At 35.0% G+C, this 26,402-nt stretch overlaps 1 protein-coding gene across 4 annotated transcripts in view; it reads left to right on the top strand.

Annotated features, from left to right (window-relative positions):
* Positions 1 to 26,402, top strand: part of Atr (ATR checkpoint kinase) — a 120,952-nt gene that overhangs the window by 7,782 nt on the left and 86,768 nt on the right. For 3 of the 4 annotated variants that reach the window (XM_087186280.1, XM_021252598.2, XM_004834379.4), the window contains exons 4-18: positions 2,004 to 2,881; positions 3,678 to 3,856; positions 4,431 to 4,619; positions 5,819 to 6,009; positions 6,587 to 6,739; positions 8,092 to 8,284; positions 8,522 to 8,784; positions 9,779 to 9,969; positions 10,052 to 10,152; positions 10,389 to 10,560; positions 11,099 to 11,269; positions 13,034 to 13,228; positions 14,679 to 14,864; positions 20,031 to 20,123; positions 21,068 to 21,198. In XM_087186280.1, the coding sequence (XP_087042406.1) occupies positions 2,004 to 2,881; positions 3,678 to 3,856; positions 4,431 to 4,619; positions 5,819 to 6,009; positions 6,587 to 6,739; positions 8,092 to 8,284; positions 8,522 to 8,784; positions 9,779 to 9,969; positions 10,052 to 10,152; positions 10,389 to 10,560; positions 11,099 to 11,269; positions 13,034 to 13,228; positions 14,679 to 14,864; positions 20,031 to 20,123; positions 21,068 to 21,198 (3,286 nt within the window). The remainder of the gene's footprint in view (positions 1 to 2,003; positions 2,882 to 3,677; positions 3,857 to 4,430; positions 4,620 to 5,818; positions 6,010 to 6,586; positions 6,740 to 8,091; positions 8,285 to 8,521; positions 8,785 to 9,778; positions 9,970 to 10,051; positions 10,153 to 10,388; positions 10,561 to 11,098; positions 11,270 to 13,033; positions 13,229 to 14,678; positions 14,865 to 20,030; positions 20,124 to 21,067; positions 21,199 to 26,402) is intronic. The other variant, XM_021252588.2, reaches the window with a different exon arrangement.

Raw genomic sequence — 26,402 nt, 5'->3', positions numbered from 1 at the left:
AATGAAGGAAGAAGGGTTCCTTTTTCCATGCCTCACAAGCATTTGTTCTTATTTAATTTCTTGATTTCTTTTTTTTTCTGGAGTAAGATGAACTCTCCCAGGGTTATTTTAATTTACATTGGTCTCATGGCCAGAGATGTTGAACATTTTTTCATGTTGTTTCATTGGCTGTTTGTACTTCTTCTGAGAAGTGTCTATTCATTTCACTTGCCCATGTTTTGGTTTGGTCTTTTATTTTTGAGAGTCTAATTTTTTATTATTTATTTATTTATTTTTCCTCCTTGAAACAAGATTTTGTTATATAGTTCCAGCTGGTCTTGAACAACTTACTATATAGCCATGCTGGTTCCAAACTTGCATTGATACTTCTGCCTCAGCCTTCCAACTGCTGGGATTATAGGCATGCATTACCGTATATGGCCAGTTCTTTATGTATTCTGGATATTAATCCTCTGTGTGAAGAGTAGCTGGCAAAAATTTTTTTTCCCATTCTGTAGGTTGTCTCTTCACTCTGTTTCTTTTGCTGTGCAGAAGCTTTTTAATTTGATATAATCCCATTTGGTGATTTTTGATGTTATTTCTTATACAATTGGTATTCTGTTCAGAAAGTCTTTGCCAATGCCTATGTCTTTAAGAGTTTCACCTATTTTAATCTTCCAGTAGATTGTTTGTTTTATTTTTTAAATTTTTTATGCTATTTTTGAGACATGATCTTGCTATGTAGTTCAGGCTGACCTTGAACTTATTGACATAGCCCAAGGCTGGCCTTGAACTCACAGAAATCCTACCTTGGCCTCTCAAGTGTTAGGATTACAGGAGTGTGTCACCATGCCTAGTTCTGTTTTAATATTTAGATCTTTGATTCATTTTGATTTTATTTTAGTACATAGTGAGAGATATGGTTTTAGATTCAATGTTTTGCATGTGGATAGCCAGCTTTCTCAGCACCGTTTGTTAAAGAGGCTATCTTTAGCTCCTTTCTTCCACCATATGTTTTGACCCCTTTGTCAAAAAACAGATGGCTGAATGTGGCTGAGGTTGTTTTGGTATCCTCTGTTCTGTTCCATTGATTCACATGTATGTTTTTGTAGTACTATTAAAACATGATGAAATAGACTAGAAAATAATCATAGTACATTACATGTAACAAAAGTACTGTTAAAAGTTTGTGAAACTTTTATTTCATTTATTTAAGTAAAATATTTATATGTATATAGTGTCATGATATATATTTCTTAGTTATCAGAAAGTTCAAGAAACTACACTGTAGGATTCAGGAAGACAACTATGATTTATTCTTGTGCACATGGTATAGAGTCACCACTCACTAATCTTTTTTTTTTTTCTGTGTTAGGGACTAACCTAGGGCTAGCTATACACATGCTAGGCAAAAGCCCTACCACAGAAGTGCACCTTCAGCCCCACCACTCAATACATAAGGAGTTACGCTAGCTACTATTTGTTGAACATTTCTTACACTTTGGGAACTCTGATGAGTTTTTCACATACATTATCTTATTTGAGGGCTGGGGATTTGGCTCACTGGTTTCGCTGCCTGCTGCGCAAGTGCAAGGACCCAAGTTCGATCCCCAGTACCAAAAAAAAAAAAAAAAAAAAAAGACTGAACAAAAAATTGCGCCAGGGATTTAGCTCAGTGGTTCCGTCACTTGCCTTGCAAGCGCAAGGACCCGAGTTCGATCCCTGGTACCAAAGAAACAAAACATTATCTTATTTGACCCTCACCACAACCCATAATGTAGATTATTCTACTTTTATAGATGAAGGTAAAAAGATAACAGAGAAATGCAAAGTTCAAGCACGTAGTAAGTATGCACTAGTGCCTTGTCTGTCTGACTCGATGTTGCTATTCTAAACTACTGTGATATGTTTCCATTGTATAAGGAATGTAGACTATTTTGTTAATGATTATAAGTAGAAAGTCAATCATTTATCAAATTAACACTTCTGATATTTGTTTATTTAATATCTTTTTTATTTCAAAGAATTCAGTAATTGGATCATAACAAGACTTTTGCGGATTGCAGCAACTCCATCCTGTTACGTGTTACATAGGAAAGTCTCTGAAGTTATCTGCTCATTATTATTTCTTTTTAAAAGCAAGAGTCCTGCTATTTTTGGGGTACTTACCCAGGAATTATTATGTCTTTTTGAAGACTTGATTTACCTCCACAGAAGAAATGCAATAGGAGATACTGTGGAATGGCCAGTGGTTGTTGACCGATTTTTAAGCCAATTAGATAAACACATGGGATGTCTACAATCAGCTCCTTTGCAGTTCATGAGCATGCAAAATTTAGAATTTGTTGAAGTCACTTTACTAATAGTTCTTATTCGCATTATTACAATTGTGTTTTTTAGAAGGCAAGAACTCATACTTTGGAGGATAGGTTGTGTTCTCCTAAAGTATGGTAGTCCAAAAATTAAATCCTTAGCAGTTAGCCTTTTAACTGAACTCTTTGAGCTTGGTGGACTACCAGCACAACCAGCCAGCATTTTCTTCAGCTCTTTTGTGGAATTATTAAAGCACCTAGTAGAAATGGATGCTGACCAGTTGAAATTATTTGAAGAGCCATTATCAAAGCTAATAAAGACACTATTCCCCTTTGAAGTGGAAGCTTATAAAAATATTGAGCCTGTCTATTTAAATATGCTCCTGGAAAAACTCTGTGTCATGTTTGAAGATGGTGTGCTTCTGCAGCTCAAGTCTGATTTGCTAAAAGCAGCATTGTGTCATTTACTGCAGTATTTCCTTAAATTTGTGCCAGCTGAGTATGAATCTGCCTTACAAGTCAGAAAGGTCTATGTGAGAAATATTTGTAGAGCTATTGTGGATGTTCTAGGAGTTCAGGTAAATGTTGAGGTAAGTAATATTTAAGGTCACTTTTTAAGTATGTATTTTGTTCATTTAAATTTCTGCATATGTGAAGATGTAATAATGAGAAAATAGAGTATATTTAATAATAATGTGTTTTGAGGGCATAATTTTCACAGTCTAGTATGGCTCCTTATTAGGGATTTTTACTTTGATTTCAGAAATATTCATTTAGATGTTAGTGAACTGCCAATGGAGTAGAGTATTTTAAAGTAGAATTTATGAAGTATAAATGCTTATTGCATTCTTAATTGAAGGGGGCTAATTATCAACTTAATTACACCAACTTTCATTCCTCACATAGATTTTATGTATGATAGGGTATAATCAGTCACTTTTAGAGAGCCTATGAATAATTTAGTCATACCAAATTATGCTCTTTTTCTTGTTTGGATTGAGAAAGACAGGCAGTGTGATAAAATGCACAGATACATCTTTGATTAGCATTTTAGTTTAGTGTCTCTAAATCTTGCTGGATTTGTAGTGTGGAAAATGTTAGTAACTCCTTTGTAGACTTTGTAACATGTTTAAAGAGATAAAATAGAAAAATTTAACTAAAGCTTTTTGTGATGGTAGAACCATCTTTAGTGTGTAGACTATGAAATAATACAGATTAACTTGAAATAATTAGATTAACTTGGGTGTTATATTTGCCTTATGAAACCCTGAAAATAGTTAACCTTACTACAAAACATAAATACCACCCAGTGGATTCTTGTTGCCTTTATATAGAATAGACATGTTTTCTAAGAGTTAGTTTTTGAAATTGTTTTTGTTTTCTTAGTACTTGTTGGGCCCACTTTATGCAGCGTTGAAAATGGAGAGTATGGAAATCATTGAGGAGACCCACTGCCAAACTCAACAGGAAAACTTCAGCAGCAATAGTGATGGACTGTCCCCCAAAAGACGTAGACTCAGCGCCTCTCTAAACTCTTCCAAAAGAGCATCAAAACAGTCTGAAGAGTATGACCTCATTCAGCTTTTATTTAGTTGTTTAATAAAATTTTATTCACTTTAAAAAATCAACTTTAGTTAAGTACTTTGATTTAAACATACACACATAATAAGGTCAAAGGAATGCTCAATATATTTTACTAGTTCTTGTAGTTTATTCTAGTATGAAACATTTCATGGCTGAATATAGTTACTTTGAATATTTTTACATACCTGTAATATAGTTTAGCTTTTTAATATATGAGAAATCTCTGAGTTGTGGATCCAGTTTTTCAGTTAACAGGTTAAGTTGTTTTTTAATGTAGCCAAAGAATTGCCATATTTCAGCAAACCTGAAATTATTTTAATTGTTTTAAATCTATCCTATTAGATAGAAGTTGATATTACATGGCATTTTTTTTTCTGAAATATGTTTCTATTTTTCCTTGTTCTGTTTTTGTTTTTGGTGTTGGGGATTGAACCTGGGGCCTTGCACATGTTAAACACACTCTGTACCATTGAGCTATACCTTAAGCCCCATGCTTCATGTTTGAACTGAATCTGAATATTAATATCTTTGTACTGTGATTGTAATTTATTTTAGAATTATAAACGTGGATATGAACAAAAAGAATGTAATATGGAGTGCCCTGAGACAGAAAGCTGAATCCCTTCAGATTTCCCTTGAATCTAGTAGTCTAAAGAAACCTATTGAGGCTTTAGAAGGAATTGCTGTTGTCTTTCAACTGACTGCTTTGTGTACTGTTCACTGTTCTCATCAAAACCTGGACTGGTAAAATAACTTCTTACATTTCTGGGTGGGTTTCCTGTAATGAATTTGGGTTTACTGTTTTAGGAGACCTTGTTATTCACTTGATTCTTATAACCACGGAACACACACTTTTCAGTGAAATAGATGAGAAATTTATTTTCTGCTTAATACCTACTAAATGCTGGGCACTGTGCTAGGCAGTGTACACATCCTATTTAATCTTTATAACAATCCTAGAGGTGAGTGTTATTGTGCCCATTTTATAGATTAGAAATTGAGGCTCTACAGCTCTTTTTCTTCTGAAGCCTAAACTAACTTTCCTAGGACACAAGTTAGAAGGTAGCAAAACACATTTATGTATAACTGAAAAGTTAGTGTTCTTTTGACTCTATGCCATTTCTCCTTTGATAATAAGAGTAGGAATTTAGAACTCATTATAGATTTTTCAGCTCAATATTCTTTTTGTTTGTTTGTTTGGTATCGGGGATTGAACTCAGGACCCTGCACTTGTGAGGCTGTCAGTGCACCCACTGAGCTAAATCCCTGGCCCCTCAGTTCATTAATACAAATTTTCTATTAGAGGTGCCAAAATGTAATTTCTTTCTGAAGATTTAGTTTTGATTTTAGTACCGTGTTTTAGACCAGCATTCCTTGTTAATTTTTAAAACATTCATTCTGTATCTTCTGATTCACTATTAGCTAGTCAATACAAAGTTGTAAAAGAGATTTTAGAGAAAGTATATTTATTTCAAGTCCATCACATTTAAAATTTGAGATAACCTAAAGGCATAGATAATTACATTGAAGTGTACTTTTGCCCTATTATGAAGAAAGGGTTTACAAGTCAGTAGTTACATAGGCATATCTTCTATCATTTTTTGCTCTGATGAAGCAACATTCAAGGATCCTGGATTAATTTAAATTCTCATCATTAAGTGATTTAAGCCAGCATAAAGAGATTAAATTTAAAGTAATAATGCCTTTAATTGACTTGCATATTTACTTTAAATTGATTTAGGGTTACAGGTTAGGTTTTTATTGTTGTGTTAATTTAAATGGTGCTGGAGCCTTACACACTCTAGGCAAGTGCTCTAAGGGCTCAACTGCTGAGCCATATCCCCAGTCCTATAGGTTAATTTTGTACTCACAGTTTTCTTGGCCTTGACTATAATAAAATTCATCTTAATTCTAATGTCTTTTTCAAAATGTACTTCCTATAGCCACAATTTCAAGGATTGTCAACACCAATCTAAGAAGAAACCTTCAGTAGTGTTAACTTGGATGCCTTTGAATTTTTATACAAAAGTGCTTAAGAGCTGTAGGAATTTGTTAGAATCTGTTCAGAAATCTGAACTGGAGGCAATCATTGATAATGTGGTGAAGATTTATGATGCTTTAATTTATATGCAAGGTAAGTACAAATAAGCAGTAGATCAGAATAACCTTAATCATTCCAGAAATACTTCTCTTTTTGCCTAAAGTCTAATTACTCAATTGTTTAGGATACCCAGAAGCATATTTTTTCAGTTAATTAAGATTTTCAATAATTTCCAAGTTCCAAATTTATTCGTGAAATATTTTGATTCATTCTATGGTCACAATTTTTTTTATAACTTTTTAGTTTTTTTATTAGTGAATCTGAGGAATGCTATGGTCCTCCCAAAAACTGCATAGATGCGTATTTTTATAAGGTCCCATTTAATTTATTTGGCTTCACAGATCCCAGAACACCCATCATTCATTGGACTGGAGGTGTAGCCCAGTGGTAGAGTGTGTGCTTAGCATATGCGAGGCTCTGGGGTCAGCCCCCAGCACCACAAAAAAGAAAAAAGGGGAAGGAGAATCATTCATGGCCCTTCACATTATGAATCCTATTTTTGAATGTGTGTTACAGTTTGATGTTTAGACTGTATGTTTTGTTGAAAAAGATACAAAGTTAGATATGATTAAAGAAAAGTATAATTGATGTCCCATTATATATTGTATAGTAAAAAGTTCATTTGAAGATCATATTCTGGAAGATTTGTGTGGAATGCTCTCGCTACCATGGATTTATTCTCATTCTGATGATGACTCTTTAAAGTTGACCACATTTGCCACTAATCTTCTAACATTAAGCCAGAAGACTTCAGATAGCTACTGTAAGTGGTTACAAAATTGTGTTTTATGTATTTGTTGTGCTTTAACTAATCTCTATATAGAGTTTCTAGCACTTACTTATATTTTTTCAATAATTCAAAGAGGTACTGTACTTCTAATACTGTAATTCAAGAAGGAATTAGATATGTAAGAAGTAACAAATAAAAGCCTGCCTCCATATATCCCATTTCCTTTCTGTAAAAAGTTTGAAATAAATCCTTATATATCTTTATCTTTGCTTTAGAAAGTTGTGAAATAATTGTGAAATAAAAAAGAAAATGGAGAATAATAATACACCAACCACTCTTATACCAACTTTCTAATGTAAGAAATAACAGTGTTAGAAAAATAATAGGAATCCACTGATTGTCCCTTCCTCAATTTGATTTCCCCAGTGATAACCATCACTCTGAATTTGGCATTTACTATTCTGATGAATGCTTTATTACTTTTAACATATATTTATTTATTCTTAAATAATACATACAGTTGTCTTTCTGTTTATATTTGTATTCTGTTGGTCAACATCTTTATGGTACTTATCTGTGATGATGCACATATTTCTGATATTTTATTTAAACTTCTGAATAGTAGTTAACTGTATGGATAAACAGTCATTTCTCCTGTTGATGGAGAATCAGATTGTTTCCAGTTGTTCAGAATCACAGGTAAAATTTTTATTGTTAAAAATAAGACAGTCTTGGGCCGGGGATTTATCTCAGTGGCATGGCACCTGCCTCATAAGCGCAGAGTCCCAAGTTCCATCCTTGGTACCAAAAAAAAAAAAAGATATATAAGACAGTCTTGTGGTACAACTAAGACCTACTGGTTCAGAATCTGCATTTTAACATCAGGCAACTTAGGTGCATATTAAGCTTTGAGAAGCACTATTTTAAGATAGCAGCCTAGGTATGGGATTACTGGGTTGGATTTGTACATCCTCAACTCTGTTCTTGTGTATTATTCTCTGAAGATATGCCGGTACACCTCTCAGTAGAATATGAGCATTGCTATTGTTCTAGATTCTCACTGATACTTGACATAGTAGGACTTTAAAATTTTTGTTACCCAGAAAAAAGAAGAAAATTTCATGAAGATAACTATTTTAAGGTTGTTTTGCTATCTGATAAATGTGATGTTTCAATTTGTATTTCTTTGATGACTTAGTAAGGTTGTGCTTAGTCAGTGTACCTGCTATATTTTCTGAAAAGGAGCTTTAAATTAAGTTAGATATAGTGTATGTCCTTTAAATGTTACTTGATTTCACAACATCCATATATACAATATATATAAATATGTGTGTGTAAAAATTCGCACTATTACAAATCTTATTTAATAGACTTAATTTCTTCAGCACCACAGGCACAGTCACGATGTGTGTTTCTTCTAACTCTGTTTCCAAGAAGAATATTCCTTGAATGGAGAACAGCAGTTTACAACTGGGCCCTGCACAGCTCCCATGAAGTAATACGGGCTAGTTGTGTTCATGGATTTTTTATCTTATTGCAACAGGAAAATTCTTGTAACAGAGTTCCCAAGATCCTCATGTATGTATAAGATTTTAATTTGCACACATCATTTAATTGGAAAGATGATAATTCTCTGGTTTATAGGCAAAATTATGTTTATTGCTAAATTTATGGAGCAAAAAAATGCTTTTAGTTTTGGAATTCAATGTTTTTTTCCTTCTAAGCTTTGTTTTTATAGTACCTTTGTCACAAATGAAGCAAATCTAAGATAAAAATTTAAGGAAGAATTAGTACTTTTTCTTTTTTTTCCCCCAGAGATAAAGTCAAAGATGATTCTGACATTGTCAAGAAAGAATTTGCTTCTATACTTGGTCAACTTGTCTGTACTCTTGACGGCATGTTTTATTTGACATATTCTTTAATAGAACCTTTCTCTCAACATGGACATGTAGATCTCTTCTGTAGGACCATAAAAGCTACTTCTCAACACAAATGTGAATCTTCTCAACTAAAAGCTTCCCTTTGTAAGCCGCTTCTTTTCCTATTGAAAAAAAAGATATCTAGTCCAGTAAAACTTGGTGAGTGACTGATTCACTTAACATTTCAAAAACCAATGTAAGAGCCATTTATCAAATCAGTGATGGAATTGCCCTGAAGCCTGAAACAATTACAGCAAGTGAAATGGTTAATAGATTGAATGCTTGATAATGATTACTTATAAATGGAATGACTAGTATTATACTGTATCACAAAACCAATGTGAAAAGAGATTTTTGGATTTTCAAAATGTTCTTGTGATTTGATAACCTAATGGGGCATACTTGATGGTTGGTTTAATATTGTCAGACTCAGTGTTCTATATCTTCTTTAGTGATACCAGATACCTACTTAATGTATCCCCTGTCACCTCTTTGGACCTTCAGAACTTCAAATAGTTAGATTACCTTGTCTAACTGAGGACTGTAGATTGTATCTTTTTGGCCACTTTGCAATGGTAATGGAATACGAGTTTGTTGGAAGCATGATATTTATAAAAGTACTTGGCAAAACGAATTACCTATTCGTTGTGATGGAAAGTTGCAAATTATTCTCATACTTTCAAAACAGTAGATTGTAGATGGCTTCTAGGGCCCCATAAATCCTGTAATGTTAACAGTAAGGCTAAGATTCCCCAAGTTCAAGGTTTTTTGAATTAGTGAAATGTGTGTTTAAATATATCTTGGTATGGGTCGGGGATTTAGCTCAGTGGTTTCGCCACCTGCTGCACAAGCTCAAGGACTCGAGTTTGATCCCCGGTACCAAAAAAAAAACCCAAAACAAAAACATTTAAATATATCTTGGTAACATATAACAGTCAACAAAATCAAATGAGGACTATTTTATAACTTAAAATTTTATTTTAGATTTAAATCATTTATGACATTATTAAATATAAAGCATATTTAAATATTAAATGTTGCCATATGAGGCAACTTAGAATTGTTAGTGGCATATTACTTATTAACAAGTTTTTACCCTAGAGCTTTGATGTTTCACATGTCAAATTAGACAATATAAACTCTTGTCTTTTAGCTTTCATAGACAATCTGCATCATCTTTGTAAGCATCTTGATTTTAGAGAAGATGAAACAGATGTAAAAGCAGTTCTTGGAACTTTATTAAATTTAATGGAAGATCCAGATAAGGATGTTAGAGTGGCTTTTAGTGGAAATATCAAGCATATATTGGAATCCTTGGATTCTGAAGATGGATTTATAAAAGAGGTTGATAATTTTTATTTTTTAAATTTGGATTTTCATAAACCTGGCTCTAAAAATTTTTAACCAGTTAATTTTATTATTCTAGCTTTTTGTCTTAAGAATGAAGGAAGCATACACACATGCCCAAATATCAAGAAATAATGAGTTGAAGGATACCTTGATTCTTACAACAGGTGATATTGGAAGGTATATTTGGCAGTTCTTATATTCTTCTTTATTAATTTTAGTCATTGTCTTTTTTTATTTGCCTGTTATTAGAGACAGTGACATCTGGGGTTAATAGCTCAGTGGTAAGAAGTGGTGATATCTGATAATACGACGAAAAACATGTGATTCAGTATATATTTATTTGTAGATATCCATTGGTTTCTGAGACATTGACTATAAGTATATGTGTGTGTATGTTTGTTTTTTAATTTTAGGGCAGCAAAAGGAGATTTGGTACCTTTTGCACTCTTGCATCTATTGCATTGTTTGTTATCCAAATCAGCATCTGTCTCTGGAGCAGCATACACAGAAATTAGAGCACTTGTTGCAGCTAAAAGTATTAAACTACAGAATTTTTTCAGTCAGTATAAGAAACCCATTTGTCAGGTGAGTGTCAGCATTCATCTTGATTACAGCTGCTCAGGAGGCTATGGTGGGAGAATTGCTTGAGTACAGGAATTTGAGATTAGCCTGGGCAGGATAGTGAGACACTGTCTCAAAAAAAAAAACATGTACTTTTTTTTGCCTGCTTTAAAATATTATTTTCTTAAATGATATGTTTAATTTACTTAGGACAACTGAATCTTGCATTTTATAGTTTAGCATGTTGGTCTGAATACTTTTAAGTAAGAGAGGGGAAAATGATTAACTGAATTACTACACTGTTATTAATCTTTAAAGAGATACCATTTTTTGGCCCTTTGATGACAATATAGCCTTGACTTATGGTTTCAGCACTTTGTTTTCAAAAAAGTATATTCAATTAATGGCTAAAAGGTTAAACTTTGGTAAAGTACTAGTTTTATCCTATATTTGTGGTGTGCTCCTAAGTGTGAAATTTGATAGTATCCTTTATGTTTGCTTAAAAATTATTAGTCAAAACTTCTTCCCTGTGTGAAAACTAACAAAGTTGTTTCTGCTGTAGTTTTTGGTAGAATCCCTCCATTCCAGTCAGATGACAGCCCTTCCAAGTATTCCTTGCCAGAATGCTGAAATTCGAAAACAAGACATAGCTCACCAGAGAGAAATGACTTTAAATACCTTGTCAGAAATAGCCAATGTTTTTGACTTTCCTGATCTCAATCGTTTCCTTACTGTAAGTTGCAATGTATACTTGATTTGAGGTTTTCAATTCAATATTTTATTCATTTCATTTAGGTTTTTGGTTGTTTTCAAGAAAATCTGATATTTAGGAGCACATGGATCTCCAGTTTCCAAATACACATTTTAAAATTTAGAATGAGATTATTTATATTATAAAACTTAAGTTCATGTTGATTTTGAGTTATTGTTCTAATTAAAAAAACTAAGCTTTTATTCCATTGGTACTGTGATTGGTTCTGTTGGTAATTCAGGCTAATGATTATTTTAAAGAGCTAGAGTACTGAAGTACATAATTAGTGGTGTAGGTGATCTGATATGAATTCAAATTACTGACTCCCTAGTATGGAATGGTTTGGGAAGTCTGAAATTCTTTAAAGCTGAGCTTTAAAAGATGATGAAGTAGGTTATTATCTTTACCTTGTCCTCAAAACAAAGCTTATGTGTTAAGGATCACAAAAATATTCATACCTTTTATTAATTCATTGCTTTCTGGGAACTAAAAGGAACAGATATTTATTGCAGTGTTATCCAAGTAACAAAACAGAAACAAAACCCTGAAAAGAAACTGAATGTCTAATTTTAGGTCATAGAATATTATCTAACCATTTTAATGTAATAATTAGGACTTTGTAAAAATTACCTTGTAGTATTTTGACAGCCTTACAGCGTTCATAATAACACAAGTAAGGTGTGTTTCTGAAGCCAACCTGAGTCTCGTTCATTATTATATCTCCAGTGTTTAGAAAGTGACTGACTTGTAGTAAGTGCTCATTAGGTGCATGTAGAATGAATAAATGAAGGGGCTGGAGATTTAGCTCAGTGGTGCCGCCGCTTGCTCACAAGTGCAAGGTCCCAAGTTTGATCCCTGGTACAAAAAAAAAAACAAAGGATACAGAATGAATAAATGAAAAGCCAACCATTTTGTCTTTGGATTTTGTATGTATTTTATGAACAAGATCTTAAAGGAACTAGACCAAAATGAAAATAGAGTTGTTGGAGTATTGGAATGTTAAATGTATTAAAAGATTTTCTTTAATATTACAGTATTAACTTTAATTAAAAAAAACTTTAAATTTGCATTTATGATTCCTCTTGCTTACTCTCTAAATACAAGTTAAAGAATCCATCAAACTTAGGACTTGTACCTTAAACCATGTGTATATTTAACACATACTCATGAGAAATTATTTTCTTTACTTTGACTTCTTTTTTTTTTTTTTTTTTGGTACTAGGGATCGAACTCGGGTCCTTGTGCTTGAGAAGCAGGCAGTGGAACCACTGAGCTAAATCCCCGGCCCTATTTTCTTTACTTTTACATTTGCTTATTTGTTCTGTCAATTCACTTTGACCATGTAAGCTCTGTGCCATCAGGTCCCTTGCCTATTTTGTTCAGTGCTATATCTGCAGTGCCTGAGTTATAGTAAGATCCTCAGTAAATAGCAGTCAAGTGAATAAATGGTAACTCTGAATTCAAATGTAAGTGATGTATTTAAGAATTTAAAAATTTTTTTTTAATATTTAAGAATATTTTTTGTGCCAGATGTGGTGGCACATGCCTGTTCTCCCAGCACTCTGGGAGGCTGAGGCAGGAGGATTAGAAGTTCAAGCCCATCCTGGACAACTTAGGGATTTAATGAAAACCTATCTCAAAAAAAATAAAAAGTAAAACAAATTTTAAAATTATTTTTGTGCTTAGCTTATGTGAATATTTTATCACAAAAATGCAATTTTCAGTAATTATTGTGTTCTTTTTCAGAGGACATTGCAAGTTCTGTTGCCTGACCTTGCTGCCAAAGCAAGCCCTGCAGCTTCTGCTCTCATTCGAACTTTAGGAAAACAATTAAATGTCAGTCGTAGAGAGATCTTAATAAATAACTTCAAATATATTTTTTCTCATTTGGTTTGTTCCTGTTCCAAAGATGAATTAGAACGTGCCCTTCATTATCTAAAGGTAATTGAATATTTGCATATTTTGTTTATTTAAATTAGCGTCATGGGAAAGCTATTGTAACACTCTAATAGAAAGAAAGGTAATTTATAGCCTATCCTAAAATATAAGTTTAAATGTTTTTATGTTAATCTTTATCCTGGGAGCATATTATAGCAGAATTTTTCATTTTGTATTTTCTTTGATCAGTTCACCATAATAGGGATAGGACAGTCATCTAATTTCATTTTAGCATTTTTTATTGAGCTATAAACTTATTAATGCTATATAAGTAATTATATCTGTAGAAAGAGATAGCTGCTTTCAACTATAGCATGTCTGTGTTTAGTATTTGGTGCCCTGATTACAATTTGGCCTAGTTTCTTGCTACTTTTTAAATTTAGAATATGTATTACCAAAACATGAGACTATGTGGGAACAGAAAAACCTTTCAGAAAGACACATGACTTTATTTTTTTCTTTTATGTTAATTTAGTTTATTTTTCATAATATGCCAATAGCAGATCTCTTTCCACATGGTAGTTATTGAATATTAATTATATTCGTTCATCTTGAGAAAGTAAATCTGTGTCTTGTGGAGGTAGAATGATAATGTTTATAGGGTGTATACTGTATGTCAGAAACTTCCATATCTACATAACTGTATGAATTGTTTCATTTACTCCTCACAGTTACTTAGTGAGATAAGGTTAAATATCCCTTATCCATAAGGATATCCATTCAGACCAGATTTCAGATTTTTTCAGATTTTGGAGTATTTATATATACATAATGAAATATCTTGAAAGTGAGATCTAAGTCTAAACATGGAATTCATATATACTTTAAGTAGCCTGAAAATAATTTTATAGAATGGTATGCTTGCATTTTAACTGTAGCCATCACATGAGGTCAGGTGTGGAATTTCTACTTGTGACATCATGTCAGGTCAGCTCTCAAAAAGTTTTGGATTTTGGAGCATTTTGGATTTTCAGATTAGGGATATTCAGCCTGCATTACTATTTGTTTTATAAATGAGCAAATAAAAGAGAGGTTAGAATAGGTGACTTGTCCAAGTACCAACATAACTATTAAGTGAAAGAAGTAGAATTTAAGCAGTCTGACCAAAAAAACTCCTCTTAGCCACTATACTGTGTTTCCTCTCAAAATTTGTATGTCTATAAATATTGAGTTGATGATGTAATAAAACCTTAGACAAAACTAGAGCTTTTCTCTTAAATTGTATTTCAAGATAAACTTTGATCCATTTTGTTACATATAAAACATGATGGACCTAGTAGGAGAGAACAAATTAGAATCCTTTTTCCAGTGCTTTTCCTTAGTATCATTGATAAATTCTGCAACCTGGTCCAGAGTTCCTGGTTTATTAATACCATGTTAAAATCAACACATTTATTTTCATGTTGTTAATAGGAAGGAAAAAGAAATTTTTTTTTTATTGTCTTTGGGTTAGAATGAAACAGAAATTGAACTGGGGAGCCTGTTGAGACAGGATTTCCAAGGACTGCATAATGAATTATTACTACGTATTGGAGAACATTATCAACAAGTTTTCACTGGTTTGTCAATACTTGCCTCATTTGCATCTAGTGATGATCCGTATCAGGGTCCAAGAGATATCACATCACCCGAACTGATGGTAAGAAATTTGCATGAGGGTTTTTTTCATTTTTCTTCTTGTTTGTAACTTAATTATTAAACTGAAGAAACATTTTTTTTTCTTTCATTTTCTAACTGCTAGATATTTCTTTAAATGTTTAGTTGAGATTTTTATTTTGAAAAAAGCTTGTTCTATGGTCACAGTAAAACATTAGGAATATATGTTAGCTTTGAAAAATGTGGATTTTTTTCAGGTGATTTTGAGAATTACTTTTTACTGAGTGAAAAATGAGGTTTTTCTTTAGTTTTTAATTTTATATTAGATTGGTAGTTCACACACACATTCCCTTACCCTTCCATTACCCTTTTTTTAAAAATTAATTTTATTGGTACATTTAAGGTATACAATATAATGACATTCATCATTGGAAATTTGTACCTTTACATAATCTCTCTTGGTTCTTATTTTTTCCCCATTCCCCTCCCCTCCCTTCTACCCCTCCACCGCTCCCTATCTGCAAAGACTTTGTTTCCATTTTTCCTTTTTCTCATATTAATTCCATTCCCTTCTTTTCCCCTACCCCTCCCACTTCCCCTTCCCCTTTGCACCTTTTCTTCCTATTTCACGTTATCTATTATACCTTTTAGTCCTTATTTACACTTTCAGTTTCTCACACTAGAGAAACTAGTCGATATTTACACGTCTGTCCTATTTATTTCACTTAAGAGTATCGCCTCAATATACATCCATTTAGCTATAAATGTCTCTAGTTTCTTGTTCTTTATGGCTGAGTAGTACTCCATTTTATAAAAAAAACCCACATTTTCTTTCCCCAGTCTCCAGTTGATGGGTAACTGGGTTGTTTCCAAGTTTTAGCTATCATGAATTGTGCTGCAGTGAACATGGGTGCACATATGTCACTGTGCTATGATTCTTTTAATTCTTTGGGGAAGATACCCAGCAGGGGAATAGTTGGGTCAAATGGGACTTCCAATCCTAGTTCTTTGAGGTATCTCCATATTGATTTCCACCAGTATGGTTGCACCAGTCTACACTCCCACCAGCAGTGGAGCAGGGTTCCTCTTTCCCCACAGCCCCGCCAGCATTTCTTATTGGTTGATTTCATGATAGCAGCCATTCTTTCTGGGGTGGGGTGGAATGTCAACATTGTTTTCATTTGCATCTCTCAAATGACCAGTGATGTTGAACATTTTTTCATATGTTTATTTGCTATTTTTACTTGTGTGAGAAATGTCTGTTCATTTCAGATGCCCATTTTTGGATTGGGTCTTTAAATTTGGGAGGCCTGATTTTTTTAAGTTCTTTATAGATTCTAAATAGTAGATCTTTGTCTGAGGAACAACAGGGGAAAATTTTTTCCCACTTTGTGGCTTTTCTGTTCACACTGTTGGTCGTTTACTCTTGCTGGTTTTAAGACCTATTTATGTGTCTTCTCATTTCAACAGATGCAGCCTGCTGTGTCTTTGTTGAGGCAACTTTTTGCTCACCCAGTGGTCTTGAATTCTCAGCAAGCCAGGAAGCAGCCTTTACTCTGCTGCTCACCACTGCACCAATTCCTGGTTTTAGAATGGTGACCTTCTAGATCCCTGAGCTGACCTGTTGTCTGGGCAGGCTTCTGGCTGGGGCCTGTGCATACTTGGGATGGTATCTGGGTGTGCCACTGGGATGGCCTTTGGCTGGTGGCTGTGCACTCCAGTTCCTGTTGTCTGCGCAGGCTTCTGGGCAGAGTCTCCACACACTTATCAATGGTATTGGGGTGAGCCTCTGGGTATTACTTGTGCACCTGTATAGCTCTTTTCCAGGCAGGCCCTTGGCTGTGGCCGATGGTATGGCGGGCCTCTGGCTGAAGCTTGTGTGCCTGTGCAGTTCTTTTTTTGGCGGGCCTTTGGCTTGGGCAGGTGTGCCTGAGCCTCTGAGGTCAGGGTGGAGCCCTGGCTGGGATTCCCCTGAAGCTGTGCCATTCTGGTCCACACAGCTGCTCCCCAGGATCTGCATCAACTTACCGATGTTATGGCGGGCCTCTGGCTGAAGCTCCATTGCCCTTCTTTGACAAGGCAAACTTATCATTTCTAACCACAGTTTAACCCATTTTTGGATTGAAGAGTAGTTAGATGATATCTTATCCTTTTTAATCATTCTCTACTGTCAAAGTGTATCTGAAATTTTATTACTATTTACTTTTTTCATCTGCAAAAAATTATAAATCTTCAGAGCTTTTTTTTTTAATTTTAATTTTCCTTGTTCCTTTAAGAAACTCAAAGTACTACTAATTTTTGCTTTCTCATTTCTCATTAAGTGAACCCATTAGAATTTGACTCACCATTCTTCTGAAATTCCTCTCTGTCAGGGCTCTGCTTTTAAATCTAATTATCATTTCTTTGTCCTTATTTTAATCAACTTTTCAGTAGCATTCAATACAGTTGACCATCCTTTACTATGTGGCATATCTGTACCACACTGGCTTGGTTTTCTTTTTGGTTCACTGTGGACTGACTGTTTTTAGGTCTTCTTTATTGGCTTTGTCGTTTATCTACTTTCTCCTCTAAATTTTAGAGTGACTCGGAATTGTAACTGGCTCTTTTTTGCTTTCATCATTCTTTCTTTAAATAACCTCTTTTGGCCCTTTAATATGTAGAATCCACCAAAAAAATGCATGCATACTTCAGTAGTTCACCGTATTAATATCTAGAAGCTAATGACCACCACTTTGAGCACCTCTTAATTGTAAAGGCGAAAAGTAACTTGTATTAATCTCATGATATCTCGGTAAATTTGGTATTAAAATATTTATACAAGTTTTTCCCCCCTGATGTATACATGTTTTTGGAGGACTTTGTATATATATTTTGATGATTTCATAGTTGAAATTTTAGTCTAGACCTCCTTCGAACTTGGAACTTTTGAGTTTACATCATGGGAGGAAATGGATGGCATGCACACAAATGTTTAAGTGAAAATGATTTAACGAAGGGGCTCTTTCCAATGTTGTGGGCAAGGATAAGGTAGCCAGCAAAGAGTATGAAGGAACCCAAGGGCTTCAAACAGTAGATAAGTTAATGTTTCCCTTTTCCCTAGAAAGGAAAAGAAATTGTGTCTATCACCTAGAGCTAGAACTCTAGATGAGAGCTAGAACCATGAGAAAAGGCCCTCTTACAGTAGAAGGATGCAGCTACTGCAAGAGTACCTCAAAACACAGAAGGAGCAGGAAATATAAATATCACATTCTCTCTTCCCACTCTCTGTTCTGTTGGTGCAGCCAGTTGACAGAATTCAGTGGGATGCCTGGAGGAAGGTGTTCTAAGGCAGTTTAGCCAGCCCCCCGGGTCACAGAGTAGGCCAAAAGAGGGCAGAGAATAGAACTGAGCGTAATAAGAGAGGATGGCAAACAGACCTTCCAAGTTCCTTTTGATAATATCTACTCATCTGCATTGTAAGCATCTAAACAAATTGAAACATAACATATCCATCGAAGATCTTTATTGCTGTCAGTGCTCTGTGGTAGAGTGCATGTTTGCCATACATGAGGCTCTGGGTTCAATCTACAGCACAAAAAACAAACAACAACAAAAAAGAAAGTAAGAAATTTTATTTTCCTTCCCTATTTCTCCCCAGTCTTCCCTTTCTCAGGAAATTATAAGTTGTACCATTATTTACCTACTTGATTCATTCAAAGCCTGGGAAGTAATCATGAGAGTTTTATTTAAGAATCACAGGCTGGATCTATAAAATTAGTGAATTGTGACCTACTATGCCAAAGCTGAGTCTCAGTCTAAGTCAGGAATTTACAAAACAAAATACAATTTGGGGCCCGAAAAACATGATTTTCTGTGCCTGTCAAAAGAAAAGTTTATCTCAACATATAATCTATAGAGATATGTATACATTGAACTCCTCTCCACTATGTATACAACCTCTTATTTGTCCCTTCTCTTTGGCAATGCCTGTGGCCTGGAGATCCCTAAATTAGATGTCTCGATGTCAAGCCATGCAACTTTCTTCTAGACCCAGAAAATAACTTTAGTTGCCATTTATTCTTAGCTCTTTTACTTGCCATTTTTCCTGCCTAAATATAAGATTTTGAAAAAAGGGATTCTTATTTATAGTCACATTCACAGTTTGTAATAATAGTAAAAACTTAAAATTAGTTCAACATTTTAATATATGTTATCTTATTTAATCTTTAATGCAGCTGTATACAGTATGTGCTTTCATGTTCTCATTTTACAAACTCAAAGGGTTTAAGTAACTTACCTAAGATTACACACTAAAAAGTGACAAAACTGCAGTTAAGCATAGTGGTGCAAACCTGTAATGCCAGCACTCTGGAAGGCTGAAGCAGAAGGATGACAAATTTGAGCCTTGCCTGGGCAACTTAGTGATTTTTGTGAGACTGACTCAAAATTAAAAAGTAGGGGCTGGAGATGTAGCTCAGTGAGATGGCCCTGGGTTCAATCCCCAGTATTGACCTTCCAAAAAATGTCAAAATTGGGATTCCAGCCAGGTTTGGCTGATTTAAAGCTCATTCCAACTTCTTTAGGCCCTTCTATCAAGAAAGAATTAACTGTTCCCTGAGTTCAATCCCTGATACTGAAAAAAAAGAAAAAGAAAAGAAAACAAAGATTTAACTCTTTCACTTCTGGAGACCAGCAGCATGGTCAGTGATAGCTTGCCTGCAATTGTTAATCCCTGTGGACTTGTTCCACTTTGACACTATGACTTCAGAGGATGATGACCCCTAAGTCAGACCATTGTTTTGACAGGGAACTTGTCCTTAATCAAGTGATTTTTTTTTTTAACACTTAGCTCTAAATGCTATATATAAGGACAGTTACTTGTTTTTCCTATTGTTTTTTCCATCTTCTGTCCAGTGTGGATTCTGATGTGAAACATGGCCTGAGGATCCCATTCCAGCTCAGTCCATGATTCAAAAGCTCGTGATTTTCTCATTATACTGTATTGTTTTTATCAGATTTTATCGTGAAGATTATAACTGAATTTAATTTCTTTCAATACTACATACAGAAATACATGCTTTTGGAGAAACTTAATTCACCATATATTTATTTCCAATTTTCTAGTTGGGTAAAATGTAAATGACATTAATTAAATAATGCAATTGTCATTCTCAGAAACTTGGTCTATATAAAACTTTATTTCTTTATTTCTTTCTTTCCCCATACTTAGGCTGATTATTTGCAACCCAAGTTGTTGGGCATTTTGGCTTTTTTCAACATGCAGTTATTGAGCTCCAGTGTTGGCATTGAAGATAAGAAAATGGTAAGTTGAGTTCCAAAGTGCTAGAATAGAATTTATGTGGAACATGCAGGAGATGTGATTTCTGCTTTTATCTACAAACACTCAAAGAACAAAAATAATCAAATATTTGATATTATATATCGTTGAATATTTTTGTAAGCTTTTGGGAGTTTTCTTAACTATTGATCACTATGAGTTATTCCATTTACTTCAAGAATTTTTATAGTGCTCTTAAATGAAAATGATTTTATTTATTTATTTTTTCTTTTTTTTGGTACTAGGGATTGAACTTGGGTCCTTGCGCTTGGGAGAAAGGTGGCAGAACCACTGAGCTAAATCTTTGGCCCTCAAATGATTTTAATCTCTGGGCATGGTAGCATACATCTGTAATCCCGGCTCTCGGGAGGCTGAGGCAGGAGGATCACTGTAAGTTCAAGGCCAGCTTGAACTACATAGCGAGACTCTGTCTCAAAGAAAAAAAAGTCAAATGATTTCAATTCAATTCACTTTATATTTGTGCTGAATAGTAGTTTGGGATAGATATGAAGAAAATAAAACATGTATCATCCTTAATAAATTTGAAAATTTACTGTTCTCGAGGACCACTGGATCAAAATAACAAATCGCTTTCAAGGGGAACAAAAAGCAGAATTCAGCTTTTATTTTTCAAATTCCTAATTACCACATAAGTTGATAAATTGAAGTGGCCAGCACTGACTAGACTCTGTATTGTCTGCAATATTATCTGTATTATCTGATATTTGGGTACAAAATAATTAGTCTTAGGGCTCAGCTACTTCTGGCAACTTGTTTATAAGCTTTATTTTCATTTGTTTGTTTGTTTGTTTCTGGTTACCGGTGATTGAACTCAGGACCTTGCACTTGCAAGGCAGGCCCAGCGCCACTGAGCTAAATCCCCAGCCCTTATAAATAAGCTTTATTTTAAAATATTACTTACTTTATAGGCCTTGAATAGTTTGATGTCTTTGATGAAGTTGATGGGCCCCAAACATGTCAGTTCTGTGAGGGTGAAGATGATGACAACACTGAGAACTGGCCTTCGATTCAAGGATGACTTTCCTGAATTATGTTGCAGGTGAATGACTTCCTGAGTTCATTAGATTTTTTACACTTCCCAAAAGCACTAACTTGAATTTCTTATCTCTTTGAGGGAAATTAGGTTCAAACCATAAAAAATTAAGGTAGAAAGGCTGTTTGTGTTGAAAAGGGATTGTATTCAATTCCTTAAAACTACTTTACTATGAAAATCTTCTGTCATACTAGGAAATAGTGTTACTATTGAATCCCCATGTCCTTATTCCCTGCCTCATCAGCAGTCACCAACATTGCTAATCTGATTTTATGTATTAACCCTCCAACTTTTTAGGTGGAGTATTTTATTTTATTTTTATTTATTTATTTTTTTTGTTACTGGGGATCAAACTCAGGTCCTTGCGCTTGCGAAGAGACAGGTGGCAGGCAGAACCACTGAGCTAAATCCCCGACCCAGGTGGAGTATTTTAAAGAAAATTCCAAAATCACATCATTATACTTGTAAATACTCCAGATATATCTAATGGATAAAGGTATTAAAAAATAACAGTCATGAACTATTTTACTTTGCAGAATTAGTGAGAATTCCTAATATCAGCTAAAACGTAGATCATGATCACATTTCTTCTAGTTGTCTCAAAATCTGTTTTCCCCAAAGCATGTTGGTTTATTTGAATCCAACTCTAAATAAGGCCACAGGATCACACATTTGGTTTTTGACTTAAGTGTCTCTTAGAAGAAGACTTTCCCTTTTAATTCCCTTCTTATATGTCTGACTTCTTTTATTCCCTTAAAATTTTGGCACATAGAATTTGGCTGATTACTGATTTAAGTTTTTCTTTTTATCTCTTCTCTCCTTCTTGTATTTCCATATAAACTGGGAAGTTAGGTACAGATACTTGATTAACTTTATTTTCATTTTTTAAAATTTTATTGGTACATTTTCGGTATACAATATAATGACATTCATTATTGGAAATTTGTACCTTTAAGTAATCTCTCTTGGTTCTTTTTTTTCCCATTCCCCTGCCCTCCCTTCAACCCCTCCATCCCTCCCTATTTACAAAGACTTTGTTTCCATTTTTTCATTTTCTCTTAATTCCATTCCCTTCTCTTTCTCCTACCCCTCCCACTTCCCTTTCCCCTTTGCCCCTTTTCTTCCTATTTCACATTATCTATTATACCTTTTAGTCCTTATTTACACTTTCAGTTTCTCACACCAGAGAAACTTTGGTATTTACACATGTGTGTCCTATTTATTTCACTTAAGAGTATTGCCTCAATGTGCATCCATTTAGCTATAAATGTCTCTAATTTCTCGTTCTTTATGTCTGAGTAGTACTCCATTTTATTAAAAAAATCTCATTTTCTTTATCCAGTCTCCAGTTGATGTGCAGTTGGGCTGTTTCCAAGTTTTAGCTGTTACAAACTGTGCTATTATATTGAGGGTTTTTTGGGGGGGGCGGGTACCGGGGATGAACTCAGGACCTTGTGCTTGTGAAACAGACAGTGGAACCATTGAGCTAAATCCCCAGCCCTACCTATATTCAGTTTTTTTTTCCCCCATTAAGTTTATTGCTACATTTTAGGAATAAAATACAGTTATATTCATCATTGTGATCTTGTACCATGACATGATTATCTTGGTTCTTATTTTTTTCCCCTTCCCCTGCCCTCCCTTCACCCCCTCCACCCTTCCCTATTTTGGAAAGACTTTGTTTCCATTTTTTTCGTTTTCTCATATTTTTTTTCCCTTTTTCCTTTCCCCTACCCCTCCTAATTCCCCTGCTCCTTTAGAATTTTTCTTCCTGTTACACAATATCAATTATACATTTTTAAAATTACAATATCAAGATCTAGGAGACATTACCACAGATTTTACAGAATTTAAAAGGAACGCAACATTGTGCTAATCCTAAAACTGTATAAAGATAATAGAAGAAAAAGGTATGAACATAGAAATTTGTTTAACAAAACAAACTATGAGAAGTCAGATCTGGCAGTATGTTGAAAGTGGTTTTGTTATAGGGATGGCAGTGTTGGTTCAGCATTGGAAGATCCACCCCCAAAAGTCATCATTTTAACAGAGGAAAGGAAAAAGTCATATGATCCTGTCACTAGTTGGAGAAAAAGTATTGAATAGACTAAATTCTACAGGTGTTCATGGTAAAAGCTATCAGGAGACTAGAAGTAGAACAGAACCTTCTCAACAGATAAAAGACATGTACTCCATACTTCCAGCAAAAACATTTTATATGAATGGAGAAGATTCAATAAGGTGGGAAACAAGGGCAGATATGCTTACTCTTCATCTGTCCATTAAACTTTGAAACATAGGCCTAAATCAAAATAGTCTAGCAATAAAATGATACAATTAGGATAGGATTGGCAGGGTAGAAGCAAAATCTTTATATGTAGATGAAATGCCACACCCTGGCAACAATCCACTGGACACCCCCCCCCCCCTGTACAGCCACCTGGTTCCACACTACAAACACGCAGAGGACTCTGGACCACCAGACCACGGTACTGAGTCTCGCTGCTCCTGGCCCAGAGGTAGAGGTCTGAGCCACCGTCCCACTGCTCCTGGTCCAGAGGAAGGGGCTTCCCGGCCACCATCCCTCCCACTGCTCCCAGCCCAGAGGAAAGGGCTTTTGGGCCACCTTCTGTCCTGCCGCTCCTGGCCCAGAGGAAGGGGCTTCCGGGCCACCATCCCTCTTGCTGCTCCCAGCCCACAGGAAAGGGCTTTTGGGCCACCATCCCTACTGATGCGCCCGGCCCCTGCCCAACCTCTCCCAGTTCAGAGGAGGTAATCCGTGCAGGTGCCAGCAGCCCCCGCGGCCCAGTTGAAATGAGAAAACACGTAAATAAGTCTCAAAACCAGACTTCCAGATCATCTACAGCAACCCCAAAGGGAAACGAGATGGAACACTCTGATACTCAACCACCTGGACCCACTGAACTGGCAACAAAAGGGGATCTGGAAAAAATGAAATCAGAAATAATTTCTCAGATAACAGGAGAAATTGTGCCCCTAGTACAAGATATGATTAATAAATCTAGAGAGGAGCTCAGGAACATGATGGAATCCCAACATAGGACACAAATGGAATCTATAAAACACATGGAAATAGATTTCCAGGACATGAAAAACTCCATTGAAAGTCTACACAGCAGAATGAGCCAATGTGAGGACAGAATTTCAGATACAGAAGATAAGATTGCAATTAGTGACCAAGAAAAGAAAAATTGCTTCAAAATTATAAGAGACCACAAGAAAGCAATCCAGCAGCTGCTAGATGATGCAAAGAAGAATAACATAAGACTGATTGGAGTCAATGAAGAAACAGGAGAGAGTGGAGATAACATAAAAAATCTCTTCACACAAATAATGGCAGAAAACTTCCCAAGCAGGGGAAAAGAACTTGACATACAGATAAGTGAGGCATATAGGACTCCAACTAGCCTTGATCAAAAAAACCCTACACATAGGCATATAATTGTTAAGATTCCAGAAACACAACAGAAGAACAAAGTTCTCCAAGCAGTGAGAGAAAAGAAACAAATCACATACAAAGGAAAGCCCATCAGAATCACAGCAGACTTCTCAACACAAACCATCAAGGCAAGAAGAGCTTGGAGTGACATATTCCAAGCCCTAAAAGAAAACAGCCTCCAACCCAGATTGATGTACCCTGCAAGACTATCTTTCAAAATGGATAGAGAAATAAGATACTTTCATGACAAAGAGCACCTTAGGAACTTTGTGAATACCAAACCAGCACTCCAAAGAATTTTACACAATAGCCTAGGAACAGACATTGAGGATCACAACCCCAGGAAGCAAAGCAGAATGAACGCATCTGGCACGACAAGAAATTAAATGGAAAGGGGGAAAACCCAACAAGAAGAAAAAGTCATGGCAATGACAAATCAATATGTTTCAGTTATAACCATCAACGTTAATGGTCTCAATTCACCAATCAAAGGAAACAGACTGGCAGAATGGGTCAAGAAGCAAAATCCAACAATATGCTGCATACAAGAAACACACTTAATTCAAAAGGAAACTCATAGACTGAAAGTGAAAGGGTGGAAAACAATACTGCATGGGACATGAACCCGAAAAAAAACAGGAATAGCTATCCTCTTGGCAGATCAAGTAGATTTCAAACCAACACTGATTAAGAGAGATGAAGAAGGACACTACATCCTTGTAAAGGGAAGAATCCAAGAGGAAGAGATGACAATCATAAATATCTATGCACCAAACACTAGTGCACCCAACTATGTAAAACAAATACTAACGGACAGGAAAAGTCATATATGCACTAATACAATTGTAGTGGGGGACCTCAACACCCCACTGTCACAAATGGATAGATCAACTAGACAAAAAATAAGTAATGAAACACTAGAACTCAATCGAACTCTTGAACAAATGAACTTAACAGATGTTGACAGAGTCTTCCACCCCACAAAATCAGAATACACATTCTTCTCAGCTGCCCATGGGTCATTCTCAAAAATAGACCACATACTCACACATAGAACATGTTTAAGTAAGTGCAAAGGAATTGAAGTTATCCCCTGTATATTATCAGACCATAGTGTGATGAAATTGGAGATCCATAGCAAAAGAAACTCAAAAAATTTCATAAACACATGGAAATTGAACAACACACTTCTGAATAACCAATGGGTCACAGAGGAAATTAAAGAAGAAATCAGACAGTTCCTTCAATTAAACGACACTGACAATACAGCATATCAGAATCTATGGGACACAATGAAAGCAGTCTTAAGAGGGAAATTCATAGCAGTGAATAATCATATTAGGAAAACAGAACGAGTCCAATTAAACAACCTGATGCTGCACCTCAAACTTCTAGAAAAAGAACAGGACAACCCCAGAGCTCATACAAGGGAGGAAATTATAAAGATCAGAGGAGAAATCAATGCAATGAAGACTAAGAGAATGATACAAAAAAGTCAATGAAGCTAAGAGTTGGTTCTTTGAAAGAATCAACAAAATTGACAAACCTTTAGCCAACCTTGTCAGAAAAAGGAAAGAAAAGGCCCAAATCCATGCAATTAGGAATGGAAAGGGTGAAATTACAACAGACCCAGCAGAAATCCAGAGGTTCATCAATACCTACTTCCAGAACCTATACGCCAATAAGATGGACAACACAGAAGAAATGGACAGATTCCTAGATACATATGAATTACCAAAGTTGAACGAAG

The sequence above is a fragment of the Heterocephalus glaber genome, unplaced genomic scaffold (assembly GCF_053883595.1).
Source record: "Heterocephalus glaber isolate CG9 unplaced genomic scaffold, H.glaber_assembly_v1.0 deba00001504, whole genome shotgun sequence".
Classification (NCBI taxonomy): Eukaryota; Metazoa; Chordata; class Mammalia; order Rodentia; family Bathyergidae; genus Heterocephalus; species Heterocephalus glaber.
Note: the sequence above shows the minus strand (reverse complement) of the source record. Positions and strands in the feature narration are given on the sequence as shown.